The following is a 17,763-nucleotide window of genomic DNA, read 5'->3' on the forward strand; positions in this document are numbered from 1 at the left end:
TTCTTGAGGGGACCCCCGGTGCTGAGCTCCCTTCTCGCGGGGAAGGAGGCTCCTTTCGTCAGTCTGGGGCAGGGCGGGGGAGACAGGTCGGGAATGGTCCGCTTCCTGCTGCGCCGGCAGCTCTGGGGGCAGCGGCCGTCACCTGCCCTCAGGTCTGGGCACGGCGAGGCTGAGCTGTGCCCCTGCCAGCCCGAGGCGGCGGAGAATTCCTCCCGCCCGCCCTGTCCCCCGCACACCGATTCGCTGCCCCCTCTCCCGCTGGCCGCCCAAGGCACTTCGGGGTGGGGGATCGCTCTGCCTTTGGCCCTCAAACAGCAAGGATCCTTTTTTTGTTGTTGTTTGAGGGAAGAGTGAATTTTTTTCCCCTTCTATTTTGAAGATCTGAGCGGCAGAAAGGCGTTCAGGCAAACTGAGCGCGAAAAAACGGCGCTGGAGCGCGTCTCCGGGCTTCGGCATCTGTGCCCTGAGCAAAGCGCAGGCAAAACCACCAGCGAATACGCGTGAAAAAAATCGGGGCCAAAATAGCCTTCAGGCAGGCAGAGTACCCGCCCGTGGCGACTTAATCTCAAGTGTGTGCTTGCCATCTTTTTTTGGGATTTTTGGGTTGTTTTTTTGTTTGTTCGTGTTTGTTTGTTTGTTTGTTTTTGGTTGGTTGGTTGGTTGGTTGGTTGGGACGTTTGTTTTAGCAGTAAAATAAAACGAAAGAAAATAAATCTTCCTCTTTTTAAAAAACGTAAATTCATGCATAAGTACGAAGTGCAACTGAATTTTCCTGTGGATCTGCAAGCGTTGTGTTAAATAAAGCAATTAACCATCCTCATGAGTATTGTTGACTCTGCTGTTTGTGTGCGTGAACAGTATGCTTCTGCGTGTAAGCTCTCGGCATTCGACCTGCGTGAATTTGTGGTGTGTATGTACATGGAGTTATGCACCAACGAACAAAGTATAAACAAAATCACTGTCCGACACCGAGGAGTGCTGCGTACAGGACCATTTAATAGTTGAATGCAAGGATTAGTGAATGCAATAGTTGAATGCAACCCCTCTGACATTTTGCAGTTGAATAGTAAAAGGCATTAAATCAAACATCAGTACAACGAACATTGGGTAAACATCATTGTGTAAAAACAGAGGCAATGATTTTGAGGAGGTTCATATATATAATCAAGCTCTGTCATTGGTTTTGTTCGGGTTGGTTTTGTTGGATTTTTTTTGGTTGTTTTTTTTTTTTTTTTTTTTTTTTTTAGGTGGGGGAGGGGTTGTCTGTTTGCTTTAGGGGGGGGGGGCTTGTTTTGGTTTTTTTGGTTGGTTGGTTGGTTTGGTTTGGTTTTATTGTTGTTTTGTTTTGTTTCCAAACGACTCGTTTAGAGACTCGGAAAGTTGTCTTTAAAATACCGACCGACCTACCCGTATCGTCTGACGGAACGGGGTATCTCCAGATGTCAAAACTATGCAGTGTCTAGATGATTTCTAATTGGTTTCTCAGGTTACTAGGCTTCGGTTAATATATCTATACGAAATATTTGTAGTAGTTACCAAACTGGAATCTCTTAACAGTGTTAAATATTTCGAGACTGTCTAAGTTGAGTGACCTGATGTGGGGAGAAAGTTTTAGGACTAACGAAGTGTGTAAACGGGATGGCTAAAACGTTTACTACTTCGGAGAGCTATGTATAAGATTCTCAAGGCATCATTAAAACGAAAAGCTCTGGAAGATTTTTCAATAATTATTAATATTATCGTGAATAAGACAAATATCTGAAGGAAATAACGGGCAGCGAGACGCTCAGGGAAAGGGACGCTCATTTCTCCAGACCGCATCAATTTAAAAATAAATGGAGAGATGTAACGCCGAATTTTTATTTTTTATTTTTTGCTTCCCTGAGGCACCGGAGAACTTGTCCTCCGGGAGCCTGTGGGACGGGAGTATCACGCGCACTCCCTTGGCCATGTTTTGGTCCTTTCCGCTTTTTGTCAGAAAATGCAGCATCATGGGTCGCCTGGCAGAAGCGAAACAATGAGTGTCCATGGTGACCTGCGGGGCAGAGGAAGACTTTCTCTGGACCCGGCAGCACGGCCCTTGGACAGCGGTGGTTCTGCCCCTTGCCCGACGGGGAGGCAGGCAGATGGGCTCGGCGGGGAGAGGCGGCCGCGGCCGGGATTGCGGGCTGCGGGCGGGCGGCGGCGGGCGGGCGGCGGGCAGCGGCCGGGGCTGGGGGAGGCGAGGCCGGGTCAGCACTCATCACCCTCCGCGGGCGGCACGGCTGCCGGTGAAGGGGCGGCGGGGAGGGGCGGCGGCTGCCGCAGGTACCGGCCCACCGGCCCGTGCGGGCCCCCCGCCGCCACGTCGAGGGGGAGGAGGCCACGGCCGTCGGGCAGGTCGAGACGAGCCCCGGCCCGGTGCAGGACAGCCAGCGTCTCCAGGAAGCCGGTGCGGGCCGCATCGTGCACCGGGAGGCAGCCTGTGCGGGGGTCGGGGCGGTTGGGATCGGCCCCGCGCTGCAGCAGCAGCTCGGCCACGCGGGGGCTGCCCAGCATCATCACCTGCGGGGAGACACAGGGTCAGGAGCCGGGAGAACTCGGGGGCAGCGGGCGCTGCAGGGCTAAAGGGTCTTTGGGGCACGGTATTCCTGCGTCGGCGACCTGCACGAAGGCGTACGGCTCGGCTTGGCGGTCCTTACATCTCCCTTCCAACCAGAGGTACTCTACGATTCGATGATAAATTAAATATTCGGTGCTAAATCGAAATATTCTGTGACGAATTAAAGTATTCACTACGATGCCTGTGATTTCCAGACTAGGTACTGCAGATCTGCGTGATCTATTCCACATTTTATACCATCTGTATATACCATGGTACATACAGAACTTGTATGTGCATGTAAATATACACATACACACTCACACACGCACGTATGTATGTACACATATACGCATAGGCTCTGGATCGAGTCGTTTCTCCCTCTCCCATTCCTGGCTAAACCTGTGATGTTTCTCGCAGACTCCAGGAATGCTGCTGCGCCCGTGGATACCCCCAAAACTTCCCCGCTGAGCCCTGGTTACCACTCTGCAGGCGAACCAAAAGCAGATACTTCTGAAGGGGTCTGAACAGGCACGGTGGAAAAAAAGACAACTAAAACAAACAAACAACATCAAAGAAGCAAACAAAGAAAAAGAAATACCCTTGAGGTTTCACTTTCCCTATACTCAAGGTCATTTTCAACTGAGTTTTGACCTTCATTAATTGAATCTTAACACTGCAGAAAATACCTTGAGACAATAAGCTTTCTCAAAATTTCTATCTAGAAACAATTTATGTACTACAAATATTTGGGGCTTTTAAAATAATATAAGTGCAAAAATGCTTATAAATTTAATAATATGTACATTTCTGTGCAGTTTAAGTTTTTCAGAAAAATAGAGTCTACATGTCAGAGTGGCAGCCATTTTGTGAAGCGCTGGTGAGGGAAACATAACTTAGTCCCATTCTAAAATGAGGGAAGAAAAAAAGAAATTTTACAAGCATTTGAAGAATCTTTTAATCTGGAATCTGAACCTACAACAAAACCTAAAAGGAATAACTTGCTCAGTGTCTTTCTTAATTTATTTAAGGAAAATATTTCCTTTTCCATCTGAAGTGCAAGGGAGAAAATGGCTGTTCATCTTGGCTAGTGAATAATAACATATTTTGCTTTAAATGACATATCGAGAAAAAGTTTCCATGAATTACCCAGTCCCAGCTTAAATGACAGTACCCTAATCGTTCAGTAAGCATTTAAAAATTCTCAACTTAATTATGTCGACTAATTAAGCACACCTCTAGGTCTCAGAATGCCTTGAAAGCAGCTTCACTAACCACCGGTATATATTATATTACCTATATATTATTACCTATATATATTATAGTACCTATTGATGAGTACTGCTGATAAATATTAATTATTAGAATTACTGCTTATTTCAAATTTCAAGTATTTACTACTAATACTAGTTTCAAGTTACAATTTCTACACCGTCTTCTGCGCCATTTATTCACATTAAAATACTAACAAGGAATTCCACTTTGATTTTCTTTGGGGAAAAGACACACTGAAGTTGTATTTAAAACAAAACAGCCCCCCCCAAAAAAAAACAAACAGGAAAAATTGATCGAAGTGCACCCAACTCCCTGAGCCCATCTGAAAGCGGATTTTGCGGACCCACTTCTCCTTTTGGGTACCTTCTTGCACAATTCGTTTGTTGCAGGCGGTGCCTCTCCGGACTCCATCTGGTATTCGCAGGAGGGCGAGGGTTCGGAAAAGCACCGCTGGCATTCCGGCAGCTGCGGCTGGAATCCGGCTCCGGCTCCAATAAAAAATCATCCAAACACAGACACCCCTCTTTCTCCCCCGCCAGTGTGGCAGAGGGCAGCCCACCTTTCAGGCCCACCTTTCAGGCCCACGCCCCCTCCTCTCCCGCTGCTCCGTACCTGGAGCGGGGTCCTCCCGAAGGAGTTGGTCCCATTGGGATCCACTCCCGCCTCGAGCAGCCTCCGCACCTCCTCTCTGTCCCCGCGGGCTGCGGCGCGGCACAGCCGGTCGCTGGGACCCTCGCCCCGGGGGGACCCTTCCATCGCTTCCCCACGGCCCGGCCCGTACCGCACAGACTCCCCCGGCTCTACACCTCCCTTGGCCTGGGTCTCTCAGTTCTTTCCTTTTTCCGGACTAGGCAAACGCCCCCTCGTGCCACCTCACCGCTCCCCTGCTGACACCTCCGCGGAGGGCCCCGCGCTCTTTAGAGACGGGCAAAATCCGCGCAGCCTCCCCATGCAGGGAAGGCATGGGAGGGGTTGCGAGGGACGGCGGGAATCGCTCTGCAAGCAGAGACCCGGGGGTAGCTCGGCACTCCGCGGGGACATACCCGATTCATAAGCTGCAGGAGGGCGGGGAGGTTCCTGCGGGGGCTGCCTCCCTCTAGGGGCGCCGTACGGGAGAGGAAAAGGGAGGGGGGCTGCGGCCCTGCGCCCCTCCCGCTCTCCCCAGTGTTGGGGAGAGGGGAGGAGAGGGCATCGCAGCCCCATGGGCAAAATAGCCTCTCCGGGCTGGCTGCAGCTGCTCCGAACCGGGCAGGTGGGACGCGTCCCGCGGGTACCTTGCAGGGGCCGGGGACTAGAGTCTTCCCGGGGCAGAGAGTGCTTATGTGAGGGACAGATTTGGTTTTTGCCTCCGAGGAGGGGGGCCTGCCCTGCCCCGATCCCCTGCGACCCGGGGGTCTGGGGTCCGTTCCTCCGCCGGCCGGGAGCGGGAGAGGGAGGCCCGGATGAGGAAGGCAGCCGTGGCCGCACGAAATCTGCGATCCACCTAATGGCACCCGGCAGAAGAGGATTGCTTCACCCCGGCCCTGCGGGAGCCTCTCGCCTGCAGGAAAACCTCAGGGGGACCCAGTCGGGATGAAGTACGGCTCACCTTGAGCACCTAGCTCCTCCCCTAGGTTTCCGTGGTCCTGTTCATCCCTTCTGGAAAAAGCGAGGCCCCTCTGCGGGCCTCGTGACGCCCCCCACCCCTTCCCCCCCATCGCGAAGCTAAGGGCGAGGCTGAGGAGAGAGGAGAGGAGAGGAGAGGAGAGGAGAGGAGAGGAGAGGAGAGGAGAGGAGAGGAGAGGAGAGGAGAGGAGAGGAGAGGAGAGGAGAGGAGAGGAGAGGAGAGGAGAGGAGAGGAGAGGAGAGGAGAGGAGAGGAGAGAGCAAAGGCATAAAACAGATTAAGGAAGATTTTTAAGTTGTTTGTTGTTTTTTTTTAATTTTTTTTCTCAAATATAAATTTCGTAATCTTCTCTTTTTAATTGCAAAAAACTATGCGGTTGCCTTGTAAGCAGTATCTCCGCAGCGGGGGAACCTTTGCTTCCTTCGGTACTAATCCCCCACGCCACCACACGACAGAGGAAAAAAACAAATTTATATACACATGTAAGGACGGCCGAGAGGCACAGGCATTTTCGGATGAGGAGAAGTAAGTACAAATTTACCCCTGCGTAACAAGTCAGAGGTTCACTAAAATGTCCTAATTCGTGGGCTTTCTGAGCCCCCTTTTGCGGGGTTTCTGGGGAAAGTGCAGGGTGCAACTTTGGAGGGAGAGAGATTATAAAAATAAAAGAAAGTTTAAAAGTAGGTTTCTAAAAAATTCGTAAAGTCTGAGAAATCACAAGGGAAAAATCCCCCACCCCAGAGGCAAAGTGGCCCCCAGTCCTTCGTATGCTCTCTACCACTAATGACAGCCATAATAAGTTCACGGAGAAAACCCCCTTTGTATCATGTGTCAGGTGTCTGAATTTCAAGTCAATAGTAAAGCCTGAAAGGGTTGGGTATTATGGCTGGGCTGTGAATTGCTGTTGGTAGTGGGTTTTACTCATCGCTGTGTTGAAATATATACATACATCTCATTTTGTTAATATACAAGTATTAAAAATTAAGGCACACACACGCCAACATATTTATGAGGACATTACTAGAGAAACCAAAAAAACCTGTCTGCACTTTCACCTTTGCAAAAATCTGTTAAAAGCTGTGAAATCTCGGAAGTGCATAAAACAGAAAAATACCCTTGTCTCTTGTTAAGAATCAGTGAGCCTCCAAATCACTTATCAAGCTCCTGGACCATTAAAACAACAATTTTAAGTTACATTATTAAAGTCACACTATTCTCCCCCCACCCTCCCCCATACACAAATCCTATTTTGCACAACTCTGGTACCAACAAACGACCTCAATTACTCGAAACATAACAACACACAGTCATATCTCAGATGAGGGAAATAGCAGCCGAGTTTGGGCTAATATGCTTTGAAAGGGGGGAGAAGGGGGGGGTAGAAAAAAAGAAAAAGGAAGAAAAAAGGAAAAGGTTTTGCGAGGAAAAAACATCCTTCATCCCTGACAAACTTCACTGGAAAAAAAAAAAAATCCAAAACAAACAATACCCCCCCAAAAAAAACAAAAACAAAACAAAAAACCAAAAACCAACCAAACAAGGAAGCAAGGAAGCAAAATCCACATTAAGCGGTCTATTCACCTTACCTTTCTGCTCTTATTTCTTTTTAAAACCACTGCCCAACAATACAGATATTTGACATTGAAATCAAATCCATTTTAATGTTTCAGTACAGCAAACTTGCACATTGTTCTGAGATGTTTTGATGATAACATACAGGACAGAAAAACTAATGTTCAATTGCCAAAAGCAGCCATCTTATGCCGTGTTTTAGTATGAGCAAGCACTACACTTTCAAAAACAAGAGAAACAGTTGTTTTTAAAGATTTCAAAACATTTAAGTGATTGGTTTTATTAATCTACAAGTATTTTGGTAATAAATTTAGGAGTTAATTAAATACTACAAAGAGGCAAACTATCGAGAACATAATATTGGGATTTCCTTGCAAGTAAATATTAAAAAGAGGGCACGAGGGCAGGAGGTTGCAATAGAGAACCTCCATGGAAGAGACTTGATTTACAGTTAAGGGGCAAAAAACCAGTTGTTTGGAGATATGCAAAAATAAAGCAAAAATGATGAACAGAAATGGCTGGACAGTGTATTTCTACTCTTAAGCTGACAACAGTATATTACTGAATAAACTGAATATATACTGTATATATACTGAAGTCAGTGTATTAAAAAGATAATTATCCTCATTAGGTGATATTGAGTGAGGATAGAATAATCTGTCACCTTACTTTAAGATCTTTAGAAGTTCTATCATCAACGTTTCCTCTGAACTTATAAAAATTACAAAAAAAACCCAAAAACCAAAACCAAACAAACAACAAAAAAAAAACCAAGCAAAAAAAAACAACCAACAAACAGCAACCCCCCAACCCAAAACCACCAAATAAAATAAAAAAATAAAAGAATAAAAGGAAATAGAAAAAATTTAAAAGAAATTTAAAAAGAACAAAAAAGAAACAAAAAATGAGAAAACACAAAAACCCACCAACATCCTACAGCCTTCTATAATAAAGAAAAAATGCCTTGGTTTCAGTTTTCCAAGTCGTCTAAAATAAAAGTTCTCAGATGCAATATAATACGTAATATGCTGTCCTAAATAGCTGTGAAAATATCTTGGAGGATATTTGTCTGAAAGGTGAATAACATTTTTCTTATAAATCCTCCAGAAAAGTTAAAAGCATAGTATTTCTTTCACTTTTTTTTTTTTTTGGCCTATGAAGCCAGAGGAAAGTATAATGACCTTAATGGCTCTGGATAATCACCTAACAATTCGTAAAAGTTAATTAAGCCTTTGTCAGACGAAGCAATCCATTCGTTAATAAACAAACAACAAAGACAAATAACAAATAAACACAAACACAAAAGGCAAACAAATAAAATCTCTCACACCTTCCTAAGAAATAAACATGTTTAGATGTTTCTCAGCTCGGGCAGGGGCTGCCCGGTCGCCTCCATTAGCTTGTTCTGGGGCGCCGGCTGCGTCCCGGACCCGCTCGGGGTTCGGGAGCAGCTTCGTGGTCGCTTGTTTCAGCGACAGACTCTCCATCGCTATAGGGGTGTTATGTTTTTCGTTCCACCTATTGAACTGAGCGATTTAATTTCGAATACAGCTTGGGAATAGGACCCTTCTTGCTAAGCAAGAAACAAGGGCAAAAAGAGCTGTTTTCTGTATATTTCCAAACTTATTTTGTTTCCTGAAACAGATTTACATCTAATACGAAAATGAAGCCACCTCCTCCTCCTGCAAACTATGGCCAGAAATACTACGGGTTCGGGGTTCGCTGCCTCCGAGCTTCCAGATTATCTGTAAATTGCTGCCTATTTTGCTTACAAATTACTATTTGTAAATCACTGACTGTGTTGTTGTTTCACCTTATTATAGAAAAAATACGATTAGACAAAAGGTAAAATCTCTCCCTTTTTCTTTATGTGTATCTGAGTAAGTATATATGTATATACTTTATATATATATATAAAACATACACCATTGTCTTACTCCTCCCTAGCTCCTTCATAATCAGGTTCCCATCCCATTACATTGACTATTTTAGACTTGACCGGAATTTTAGAACTCGATGTCTCTGATTAAACGTTCGGAGGAAAAAAAAACGGAAAAAAAACCCAAACCAAAACAAACAAACAAACAAAAAAACAAACAAAAAAAAAAACAAACAAAAAAAAAAACCAAACCCCCCAAAAAAACCCAAAAAACCCCCAACACCAGCAACAACAACAAAACCCGAGCAGCAATGTTTACAGCAAGTGAAGAAAAGGAGATAAAAATATTGGCACCCTGCCTGATTCGTCTGGGGATAATGTCCTTGTTACAGCGAATTTACTTCAATATAATTATCACTTTCATATTTGTGTTTTTTATTCGAGATTCATGCATTTTAGATGAGTCATTTAGTGTAAGATGCAGAAATTAGGCCTACACAAGTGCAAGAAATTAAGGATTTTAAGGTAAAAAATAAAATTGGATATTGTTTCTGATTTACATATATGTATATATTTACACAGGCATGTCTGTGTGTAGCTCCCCTCACCTGATATTCAAGAAAATGCCAAAATTAACCTAACCAGAGACTGAAGCAGGCAAAGTATAAATTGCTCTATCTCCTCACCTCAACAGCTTGAGGGATTTATTTTTTATACATACATATTTTAAAAATATATGCATACAATATATAATCTCTATTTTTGTACATGGTTTTTGACAAATATTCCTACTTTGTTTTTCTTCCTCTTCTGTTCTTTTTCAGACAGTGCTCTGGCCTACAGAAGGTTGTGGACTCCTCTAATAACCTCCTATGATAATTTGCAGAACAATCCTCACATATTCATTCGCTTTATTTCTCACTGTGCCTAATTATGTGTAGTAATCAGGCCTAAGCTGTCTCATACAGATTAATAACAGTCTAGCTTTGCATTCTGCATTCAGGAAAAAGTCTCTAAACTGCCGGAACTTCTGGTGTCACTCAAAGTACTTTATATGTCTGTATTTTAATTGCTTTTTCTGCCGCTGCTCGGCCGCCCAGACCCGTATTGTATATGTTCTTATAACATCAAGAAAAGACAAAGTAGGCCGCTGTATTTCACTGTAATTTACAGCAGTGGAAAGTACACCCTGGGAAAACAGTGGCCATTTTCTTTCTTCAGAGCAATAGTTATGGTTCCTTCTTGTTGGCAAGGAACAGCCTGCAAATTTTGGTACGGGGTGGTGCGTTTATTTTTTCTAAATCAACCACAGAGAAAACGAAAAGAAAAATTTCTCGGGGGGTGAAGGATGTATGTGTGTGTGTGTGTGTGTGTAGTAGGAGGAGGGGGGAGGCAGAAATAGATCACAATAACTTTTCCAGAACCTGTCGTTTCCTGATGCCTTTAAAAAAGAAGAAAAAAAAAAGAAAAAGCCCAAATCAAAGCAGATTGCTCACGCACCCTTCCCCCACGCCTGTCCAAACGTGCTCCCGGTGAAATCGGGGCTTGTGGGGCGGGGGTCCCGCAGCCCGGGCCGGGGAGGCGGGGAGTGGACACTCCACCGCCCCTTCTCGCTCCCTCGGTCGCCTCCCTTTCCCCCCCACCCCGGGCCACCCCCGTCGCCCCCGTCCCCGGGACCCTACCCGGGCCGGCGGCTCCCGCGGCGGCCCCTCCGCAGGACCAGCAGCAGGGCCCGGCGCGGCGGCCGATGCCGGCCCAGCGCCCCGAGGAAGCAGCGGAGGATGCACCAGCGCAGCGCCCGGGCCCGGCGGCGGCTGCGGGCTCCGCGCCGAAAGCGCAGGGTGCACCTTATCCGGGAGGACATGCATGCGGGGAGAACCGCCGTGCCACGCTAGAAATACCTCCTCCTCGGGGCCCACCGGTGAATCGGCCCTCTCACCCTACACTCATTGGAGCATTTTCTCTCTCTCTCTCTTTTTTTTTTTTTTTTTTTTTTTTTTTTTTTTTTTTTTGACTAAATTCAAGTCCCCCTACCTCCCTCCCTTCTTCCCCCTCCCTCTCTACCCCTAAACACCTCCCATGATGATGGATCCGCCTCGAAAGCGGGCGAAGAAGGATTGGTGGCGGGGGGTGGGCCCCGAGGGAGGACGCGGCTCCTCTCTCCTCCCACACCAGCTCACCCTGGTTTCGGAGCACTAGCACCGAACGGGCGCAGAGGCCGCCCAATCGCAGGGCGCTCCCCGTCTTTCAAATAAAGCCTTGACGACATGTCCTTGCCCTCCCCCCTCTTATATGTCCCCTCCAAACACGCAGCCTCCAGCTCCGTTTAGTGGGGGAGGTATTATTTTGATTATTTTCTTGTTGTTCGGTTGGTTTTGGATTCGCTCCCCTCGGCAGCCCCTCGGCGGAGGCTCGGTGCACAGCGGCCCTTCCCCGTCCCCCCGGGGGCTGCGTTGCTGGCTCTTGGGGACAGCTAGCGGATCCCTGCCTCTTTAAAAAGCGAAGACCAGTATTGGCCCGGGCGAGCAGCTATTTCCTTGTCACATGGTCATTTGAATGGGACGCGGGGCCGTTGCATAGCGGAGCGAGAAAAAACAAAACAAAACAAAGCAAAACAAATCAAAACAACAAACAAACAAAATACGAAAAAACCAACATTACGACTAAAAAAGTGGATCTCGCCTCCCCTCGCCGGTAACTGAAACGGGTAATTAACTGTTTCCTCCCCTGAATCCCTCCCAGGCAGCGATCCGCGGTGCTGGACCGCTGTGGTTTCGGTTTGTAGGGTGAGATTTTGGAGGGGTAGGGAGTGGGGAAGGAGCGGGGGAGCGCGGAAAAGCCCCCGGCAACCTGCCGGCGCTCTCGCCCGCGGGTCGTCTCTGGGCGCTTCTACGGGGACCGTGGCAGAGGTGCTAAGCCCCCCGGCAGCCAGTGTTGAGCCATGTCGGATGCCCGGCAGAGGATCTCTGGGGTTGGGGAGTCCTGCTATTCCTCCCCATCCCCTCCCCATCATCCAGCCCTCGCATCTCCCTTCCCGGTGCCGCTTACCTCCGTGCGAGGCGCGGGGAAAGGCGAGGAGCAGGGAGAGTGCCGGTCCTGCGGGAGCATCTGTGCCCGGGGGCGACAGGGCCCGACTCGGCCCGGGAGTATCAGAGACTGCTGTCAGACGGCTCAGGGGAGGGAGGGCTGGTGGATACTGTCGTGTGCAACAGTTCCCGGTGACAAACACCTGCTTTCCCTGGCTGGACAAACAGTAACAGCGATGTCCATGTAACTTTCCTTCTCCTGCCTGCTCACGGGGTGACCCCAAACGCAATGCAAGTGAAGACGAGCCTGTTACAGTTCCTTCGTGACCCAGTCCGATGGCAAGCCTGGGAAATGAAGGCAGCTCTTACAGGGATGCTTTTTTGTTTCTTTTTCATTCCCACCTCCCGTGGCAACGCCGAGAGAATTGAGTGCCTGGGTGCTGGCGCAGGTGCCAGCGCGGCAGTGGGAGGATGACCCGGCAGTTTTGGTAATAGAAACCAAATACCTACCGATGCTGAACGCTTGGCCGACCCTCTCTCTCCGTGCACAGGACAAAAACCTGCTGCAGAGCTTGTGTGTGTGTCTGTGTGTGTGTGTCAGTGTCTGTGTGTGTGTGTCAGTGTCTGTGTGTCAGTGTCTGTGTGTGTGTGTCAGTGTCTGTGTGTCTGTGTCTGTCTGTGTGTCAGTGTCTGTGTGTCTGTGTCAGTGTCTGTGTGTCTGTGTCTGTCTGTGTGTCAGTGTCTGTGTGTCTGTGTCTGTCTGTGTGTGTGTGTGTCTGCGTGTCTGTGTCTGTGTGAGCGCGAGCGTGCACATATAGACAATCACAGATGCCATATTAAAAACAGAAAGAGCGAATTATCTGCCACGTGAAGCATCGCTCTTTCAGGGCTTTCCTAAAATGCTTATTGCTGCTGCTGTTTGCTGTTAACAATTATTCTTTTTAGGGAAGGCTCCAAGCCCTGGAACCGACACCGCTGCCAGAAGAAAAGGTGACAGCGGTAGCTGCCACTGCTGAACGGGACAGCGCCGGGGACTTCTCGAAATCCTGCACTGGGTAAGCAGATCCCGAGCAGGGTCTGTGGACACACGGCCTAGGACATATTTACAGCAGCTAGGCATGTAGCCCTGTTGGGTTTTGAGGGCATTTTCTGCTTCTTTGTTTGGTTAGCCGAGGAAAGTGTGGTATTTCCCTGAGTACTGCTACTGCTGCTATTGTTGTTATTATTATTACCATCATCATTACTGTTGTTTCTTAAACCGTAATGCCAATGCTCCAAATATTAAACCAAATTCAGGTTACTGGAAAAAACGACCTTTAAAAACAGTAATATTGGTCTAATTGAGGTTGGGAGTGCAGCTTATTGGACCCTTACTTTTTTATGAAGAGAGCAGTCAGTCTCTAACTTTGCTCTATCTCAGTGTCTGGTCCCGGCTCCATCCCGGTGCTCGTTGGTTTTCGATGCAAGTGCTTGATTGCAGGATTTTTCTTGACTCACTTATGATTGTTACATGTACTGAGGCAAAAACTGTTACAATTTCATAAGATGTTATCACAGCATATTGTAATTTTATATATTTTCTATTTAAATGTGCAGGTAAAATACATATTCTAGGTATTCCTATACTAAACAAGCATGAATATAGACTAAATAAATTTGTGTTCATATTTCATATACATCTAATATATATAATCAAACCTAAGTGTACTACATATGAAAACAAATAATAAGCAAATACCTAGACTTGAAAAATATTTTAATATAAATAAGAATATTAATGTATATTTTTGTATCGGTATTATATATATATGTATTTCGTACATAAACTGCATAACTTCATATTTATAGAACGTCAATTTATACTAAGTAATTATAAAGCAGGCATTATGTTATTACAAAGCATTCGAAATTATGTAACAAATTATGAATTCGAATATGCTACAAAAAATCTATTATTTTTACTGTTTATGTATGAAATACTTAGGCGTTGTGCACTCAGTAGGAACACAAAACGAAGATACATCTTTTTTCCCCTGTGGTCCTGTACAGCTATTTCTGCTGGGCTGGGTAAGGAGAAATTGCTCAGCTACTGCCCCGCCGTGCTTCCCCCTCTCTGTCCCTCATGGGTGGGGCGGGTGGGCACAGCCCCAAAGGGATCCGGCGTGTGTGTGTACCAGGGTCTCCCCCCATGCGTGCCGCCACCCGTCCTCTGCCCAAGGAGGTGGGGTCTCCCCCTCACCCGCTGCCCCTTGGCAGAGGACGGGCAGCAGCTGCGCCGCTGGATGCCGCATACCCTCGTATGGTGTAGAGTCCAGCTCTCGGGTAATTAATCTACTCCCGCCCTCGTTCCCCTTCCAGCAGCACAGCAGTATCAGCGACTTACTAACAACGGCTTGTTTGCCTCTTTGCCGAACCGTCCGCCTTTGAGCACCTGGGAAACCCTGGGTCTGAGCTCAGACGTACCACAGAATCACACGGAATGACAGAATGTTGAGGGTTGGAAGGAACTTCTGGAGATCATCTAGTCCAGACCCCCTAGATTTTTTTAAAAAAATTGTTTTAGCTTTGAATTCCACCCCGCCTTCGTTTTGCAACCGTCATGGTCTCTTCAAAATGCTGTTAAACGTACAGTCACTCAGGGAAGGTGACCTGCAAGTTGATAAACACCTATGACTTCAAGGGAGGGCGGCATCGAGCTAGTAGAAACACAGATCTATCTATTTTCTCCTCCCAGGTCCCACAGTTACAGCCTCCATGGGAAGAGCCACGGATGCGCCGCGGAACCATGCACAGACATGCACAGCATCCTACGTTGTTTTAAGCAGGTATTTGCAAAAGCCGCAAATGAGCCAGGAAGCCTTAATTCGCCGCTGTCCCGGCCGGTTTTGCTAGGGAGAGGCAGGGATCGGCTCCAGCGCCCCTTGAGTCCGATTTAACTGGGAACTGAAATCAAATGGGGAATTTCTCCCATCCCCTTCAGACGGGAGGGCTGGGAAGAGCGACCGAGGAGCCCTGGGAGGAGGGTGAACATGGGGACCCAGACGCCGTCCCGTCAAAACACCGAGGTTTTATTTTGTCATCTTTGTGCGTTGTTCTTCCTTCATATTTACTTTTCTTCACAGTGTTAGACCCTCGCATGAAAAAAGGGGGTCTTGGGGACGTTTCAAGTGCAAGATAACATACAGATACGTGCAAAGTACTGGGCATCAAAGAATACAGAAATCACAGAACGTTAGGGGTTGGAAGGGACCTCGAAATACCATAGAGTCCAACCCCACTGCCAGAGCAGGGTCACCTACAGAAGGTCACATAGAAACGTGTCCAGGCGGGTTTTGAATGTCTCCACAGAAGGAGACTCGAATACGTGTCCCGCTGACCCTTCACGCAGCCGAGGAGGGGGATACTGCCCTGGAGATAATTTACAACTAGTGGGTGCTGCTCGGCTTCGCGAATCCCGAGGCAAGCGTGGTAAATAAATCAGGGGAAGGCTCAGTCGGAGGCTAGGGGCGGGGGCTGCCGCAGGTACCGGCCCACCGGCCCGTGCGGGCCCCCCGCCGCCACATCGAAGGGGAGGCGGCCACGGCCGTCGGGCAGGTCGAGACGAGCCCCGGCCCGGTGCAGGACAGCCAGCGTCTCCAGGAAGCCGGTGCGGGCCGCATCGTGCACCGGGAGGCAGCCTGTGCGGGGGTCGGGGCTGTTGGGATCGGCCCCGCGCTGCAGCAGCAGCTCGGCCACGCGGGGGCTGCCCAGCATCATCACCTGCGGGGAGTCACAGGGTCAGGAGCCGGGGGAAAACCCTCATTTTCAGAGCCTCGGAACATGGCGGGCAGGTGAGGCAGTGCGCCGGCGGGAGCCCCGTCAGGGCCTTTGGCATGCGGGCCCGCACTGGGGCTGCTCCGGGACAGAAGTGGAGGGACCAGGGGAAGGGGCTCGCCCTTCTCCCTGTGCCCCCTCGGCAGGAACGGAGGGAAAGTGAAGAGCTGCTTTGCAGCGGCCCTCACGGAACCGAACCCCCTGTCTCACGGGGGCTATACCCCTCCCGCTCCTGCCCGGGACGCTTTTCTAGGAGGTGTTTGGCAAGGGTACGCGCTTGTGCAGGGAATCATCCCTCCCTCGCCAACCAAAAGCACCACCAGCCTGAGCTCCTTTACCGTGCAGGGATAGCCACTTAGGGACAGCGAGCTGTCTGCCTGCAGGGTCTGCTAGAAAAGGGTGCTGCTCCAGGTTGTTTGTTTTCGTAAGGGTCAGTGATACATCGTGAGAGTATTTTTTCCATGGGAGATGAGAGGAAAAATACTTAATAGAATAAAGCAGAAGTATAAAGCAGAAGACGAGGTGTATCGAAAGGCTAATTTTTTTCTGAAAAGACAACTCGTGAGTTTTTATTGTGGGTTTACTGCGAGTTGAACAAGAAAGTTCTTGGTTTTGAATCATCCTACCTCAATTAGTTAAAACGAAGTTAAGAATTGCTAAGACTAAACCTTTCTCTTGCGGCCGTCACAGACTTTTGCTTCTCCAGAAAGATGAGAGAATCCGTAGCTCCACTTCCGCAGCCGCCGAGCGCAGCCCTCGGAGGGCAGCCGGACAGAGGGGCAGTCCCGGGGCTGCCGCCCGCCTCTTCTGGGCTCCCGCCCCCCCGCCGCCCCCCCACCCCCTCGCCGGCCTCCCTACCTGGATGGGAGTCCGGCCGTAGGTGTTAACGGCGTTTGGGTCAGCCGCGCCGTCCAGCAGCTCCCTCAGGCGCTGCAGGTCGCCGCGGGCGGCGGCGTTGGCCAGCTCGTCCGCCACCGAGCCTCCCGCCCGCCGCGCCATGTCCAGGCCCGCCCCGCCCGCTCCGTGTCGCGGAGTCCTGCGACCTCCGCTCGGGGCTGGCGGCAGTGGTGGTCAGCGGGGGGAGGGGGGTCTGCCCATGGGAGCCCCCGGCCTCTCGTGTCCCTGGCTCTGGCACCCGCCCCGGCGGTGCCTGCGCGCTGCGGCCGCCGCCTCCACCTGCCAGAAGGCGGTGGAACCTCCTCCGCCCTTTTTCTCCGCGCAACTGGTTGCTGCTCCGCCCCGGCCCGGCCCGGCCCCGCCCGGCCCCGCCTCGCCCCTGTCACCGCCGCCGTCACAGAGTCGTCCAGCGGCCTGGCCCCGACGGGCGGAGCACGCCTGTCTGCCGTCCGAGGGCTGGGCTCCCGGGCGTGCGGCTGGCGGCGGGGAGGCCTCTCCGGTTTTCTTTCTTTCTTTCTTTTTTTTTATTTTTTATTTTTTTTTCTTTTCTTTTTTCTTTTTTTTTTTTTCCTTTTTTTCTTTTTCTCTCTCTTAACAGCAGCAGGGTGCTAACTTTCGCCTGAGTTCCCCGAGGTTGAGAGGACCGCGGGAGAAAGAGGGCAGGCGCAAATGGAGCAAGAGGGTCTGTTTATGGAGAGCGGGATTTAAGGCTCCCTGGCGTCACAGGGACCCTGCCTTGTACGGGCACCCCCGGTAGCCGAGTCGCAGGGAGCGGTAGTGGCGGCGCTTCCCCCCGCCGCTCCCAGTGCGCAGTGCCGGCTCCTTGCTGTTTTTTCGGTTTGCATTTATCCTTAGACAGCAGGCCGGGAGCCTGCTACCTCTCCACCAGGACCGGCTGGTGACCGGCTTCATTTATGTATTAATTTCCTGATGTACTAAAGCGCACCGGGTCGAGACTTTGCTCTCAGGCACCGGGCCGGGCCCGGGCCCGGCTCTGCGTCCGCCGGCGGAACGGGGCATTCTGGAGGCAGAGCGCGGGCCCCGGGGCGGAGAGGGGCGGTGGCAGCACCACGGACAGTTCCCGTGGCGTCACCCGCCACCGCCCATCCCGGGAC

At 49.6% G+C, this 17,763-nt stretch overlaps 2 protein-coding genes across 5 annotated transcripts; both read right to left on the minus strand.

Moving 5' to 3' along the window:
- Positions 1 to 1,335: 1,335 nt before the first annotated feature.
- Positions 1,336 to 12,591, minus strand: LOC139789610 (cyclin-dependent kinase 4 inhibitor B-like). 4 transcript variants are annotated; one of them, XM_071730540.1, is made up of 3 exons: positions 4,469 to 4,740; positions 3,064 to 3,133; positions 1,336 to 2,544 (listed from the first exon to the last, which is right to left on the minus strand). In XM_071730540.1, exons 1-3 carry the CDS (start codon positions 4,610 to 4,612, stop codon positions 2,243 to 2,245), a joined length of 516 nt encoding a protein of 171 aa, XP_071586641.1. In that variant the 5' UTR covers positions 4,613 to 4,740; the 3' UTR covers positions 1,336 to 2,242. The 4 variants fall into 4 exon arrangements, with proteins under 4 accessions (XP_071586641.1, XP_071586644.1, XP_071586642.1 ...); XM_071730543.1 differs by lacking the exons at positions 3,064 to 3,133; positions 4,469 to 4,740 and adding an exon at positions 11,961 to 12,591; XM_071730541.1 differs by lacking the exons at positions 3,064 to 3,133; positions 4,469 to 4,740 and adding an exon at positions 10,595 to 10,910.
- Positions 12,592 to 13,677: 1,086 nt separating this feature from the next.
- LOC139789611 (cyclin-dependent kinase 4 inhibitor B-like) lies at positions 13,678 to 16,988 on the minus strand. Its single transcript, XM_071730544.1, has 2 exons — positions 16,610 to 16,988; positions 13,678 to 15,697 (listed from the first exon to the last, which is right to left on the minus strand). The coding sequence occupies exons 1-2, from the start codon at positions 16,748 to 16,750 to the stop codon at positions 15,428 to 15,430; spliced, it is 411 nt and encodes a 136-aa protein (XP_071586645.1). The 5' UTR covers positions 16,751 to 16,988; the 3' UTR covers positions 13,678 to 15,427.
- Between the last annotated feature and the right edge of the window lie 775 nt (positions 16,989 to 17,763).

This window comes from Heliangelus exortis, chromosome Z (genome assembly GCF_036169615.1).
Source record: "Heliangelus exortis chromosome Z, bHelExo1.hap1, whole genome shotgun sequence".
NCBI classification, from domain to species: Eukaryota; Metazoa; Chordata; class Aves; order Apodiformes; family Trochilidae; genus Heliangelus; species Heliangelus exortis.

Bases quoted from the DNA above. Each gene is read 5' to 3' on its own strand.
- LOC139789611 (XM_071730544.1), bottom strand. From the start codon at position 16,750: ATGGCGCGGCGGGCGGGAGGCTCGGTGGCGGACGAGCTGGCCAACGCC. The intron at 15,698-16,609 runs GTAGGGAGGCCG...GACTCCCCGCAG, and splicing joins ACGGCCGGACTCCCATCCAG to GTGATGATGCTGGGCAGCCC.
- LOC139789610 (XM_071730540.1), bottom strand. From the start codon at position 4,612: ATGGAAGGGTCCCCCCGGGGCGAGGGTCCCAGCGACCGGCTGTGCCGC. The intron at 3,134-4,468 runs GTACGGAGCAGC...TGTTTGTTTTAG, and splicing joins TCGGGAGGACCCCGCTCCAG to TTGTCTTTTTTTCCACCGTG. The intron at 2,545-3,063 runs GTAACCAGGGCT...GTCTCCCCGCAG, and splicing joins TTTGGTTCGCCTGCAGAGTG to GTGATGATGCTGGGCAGCCC.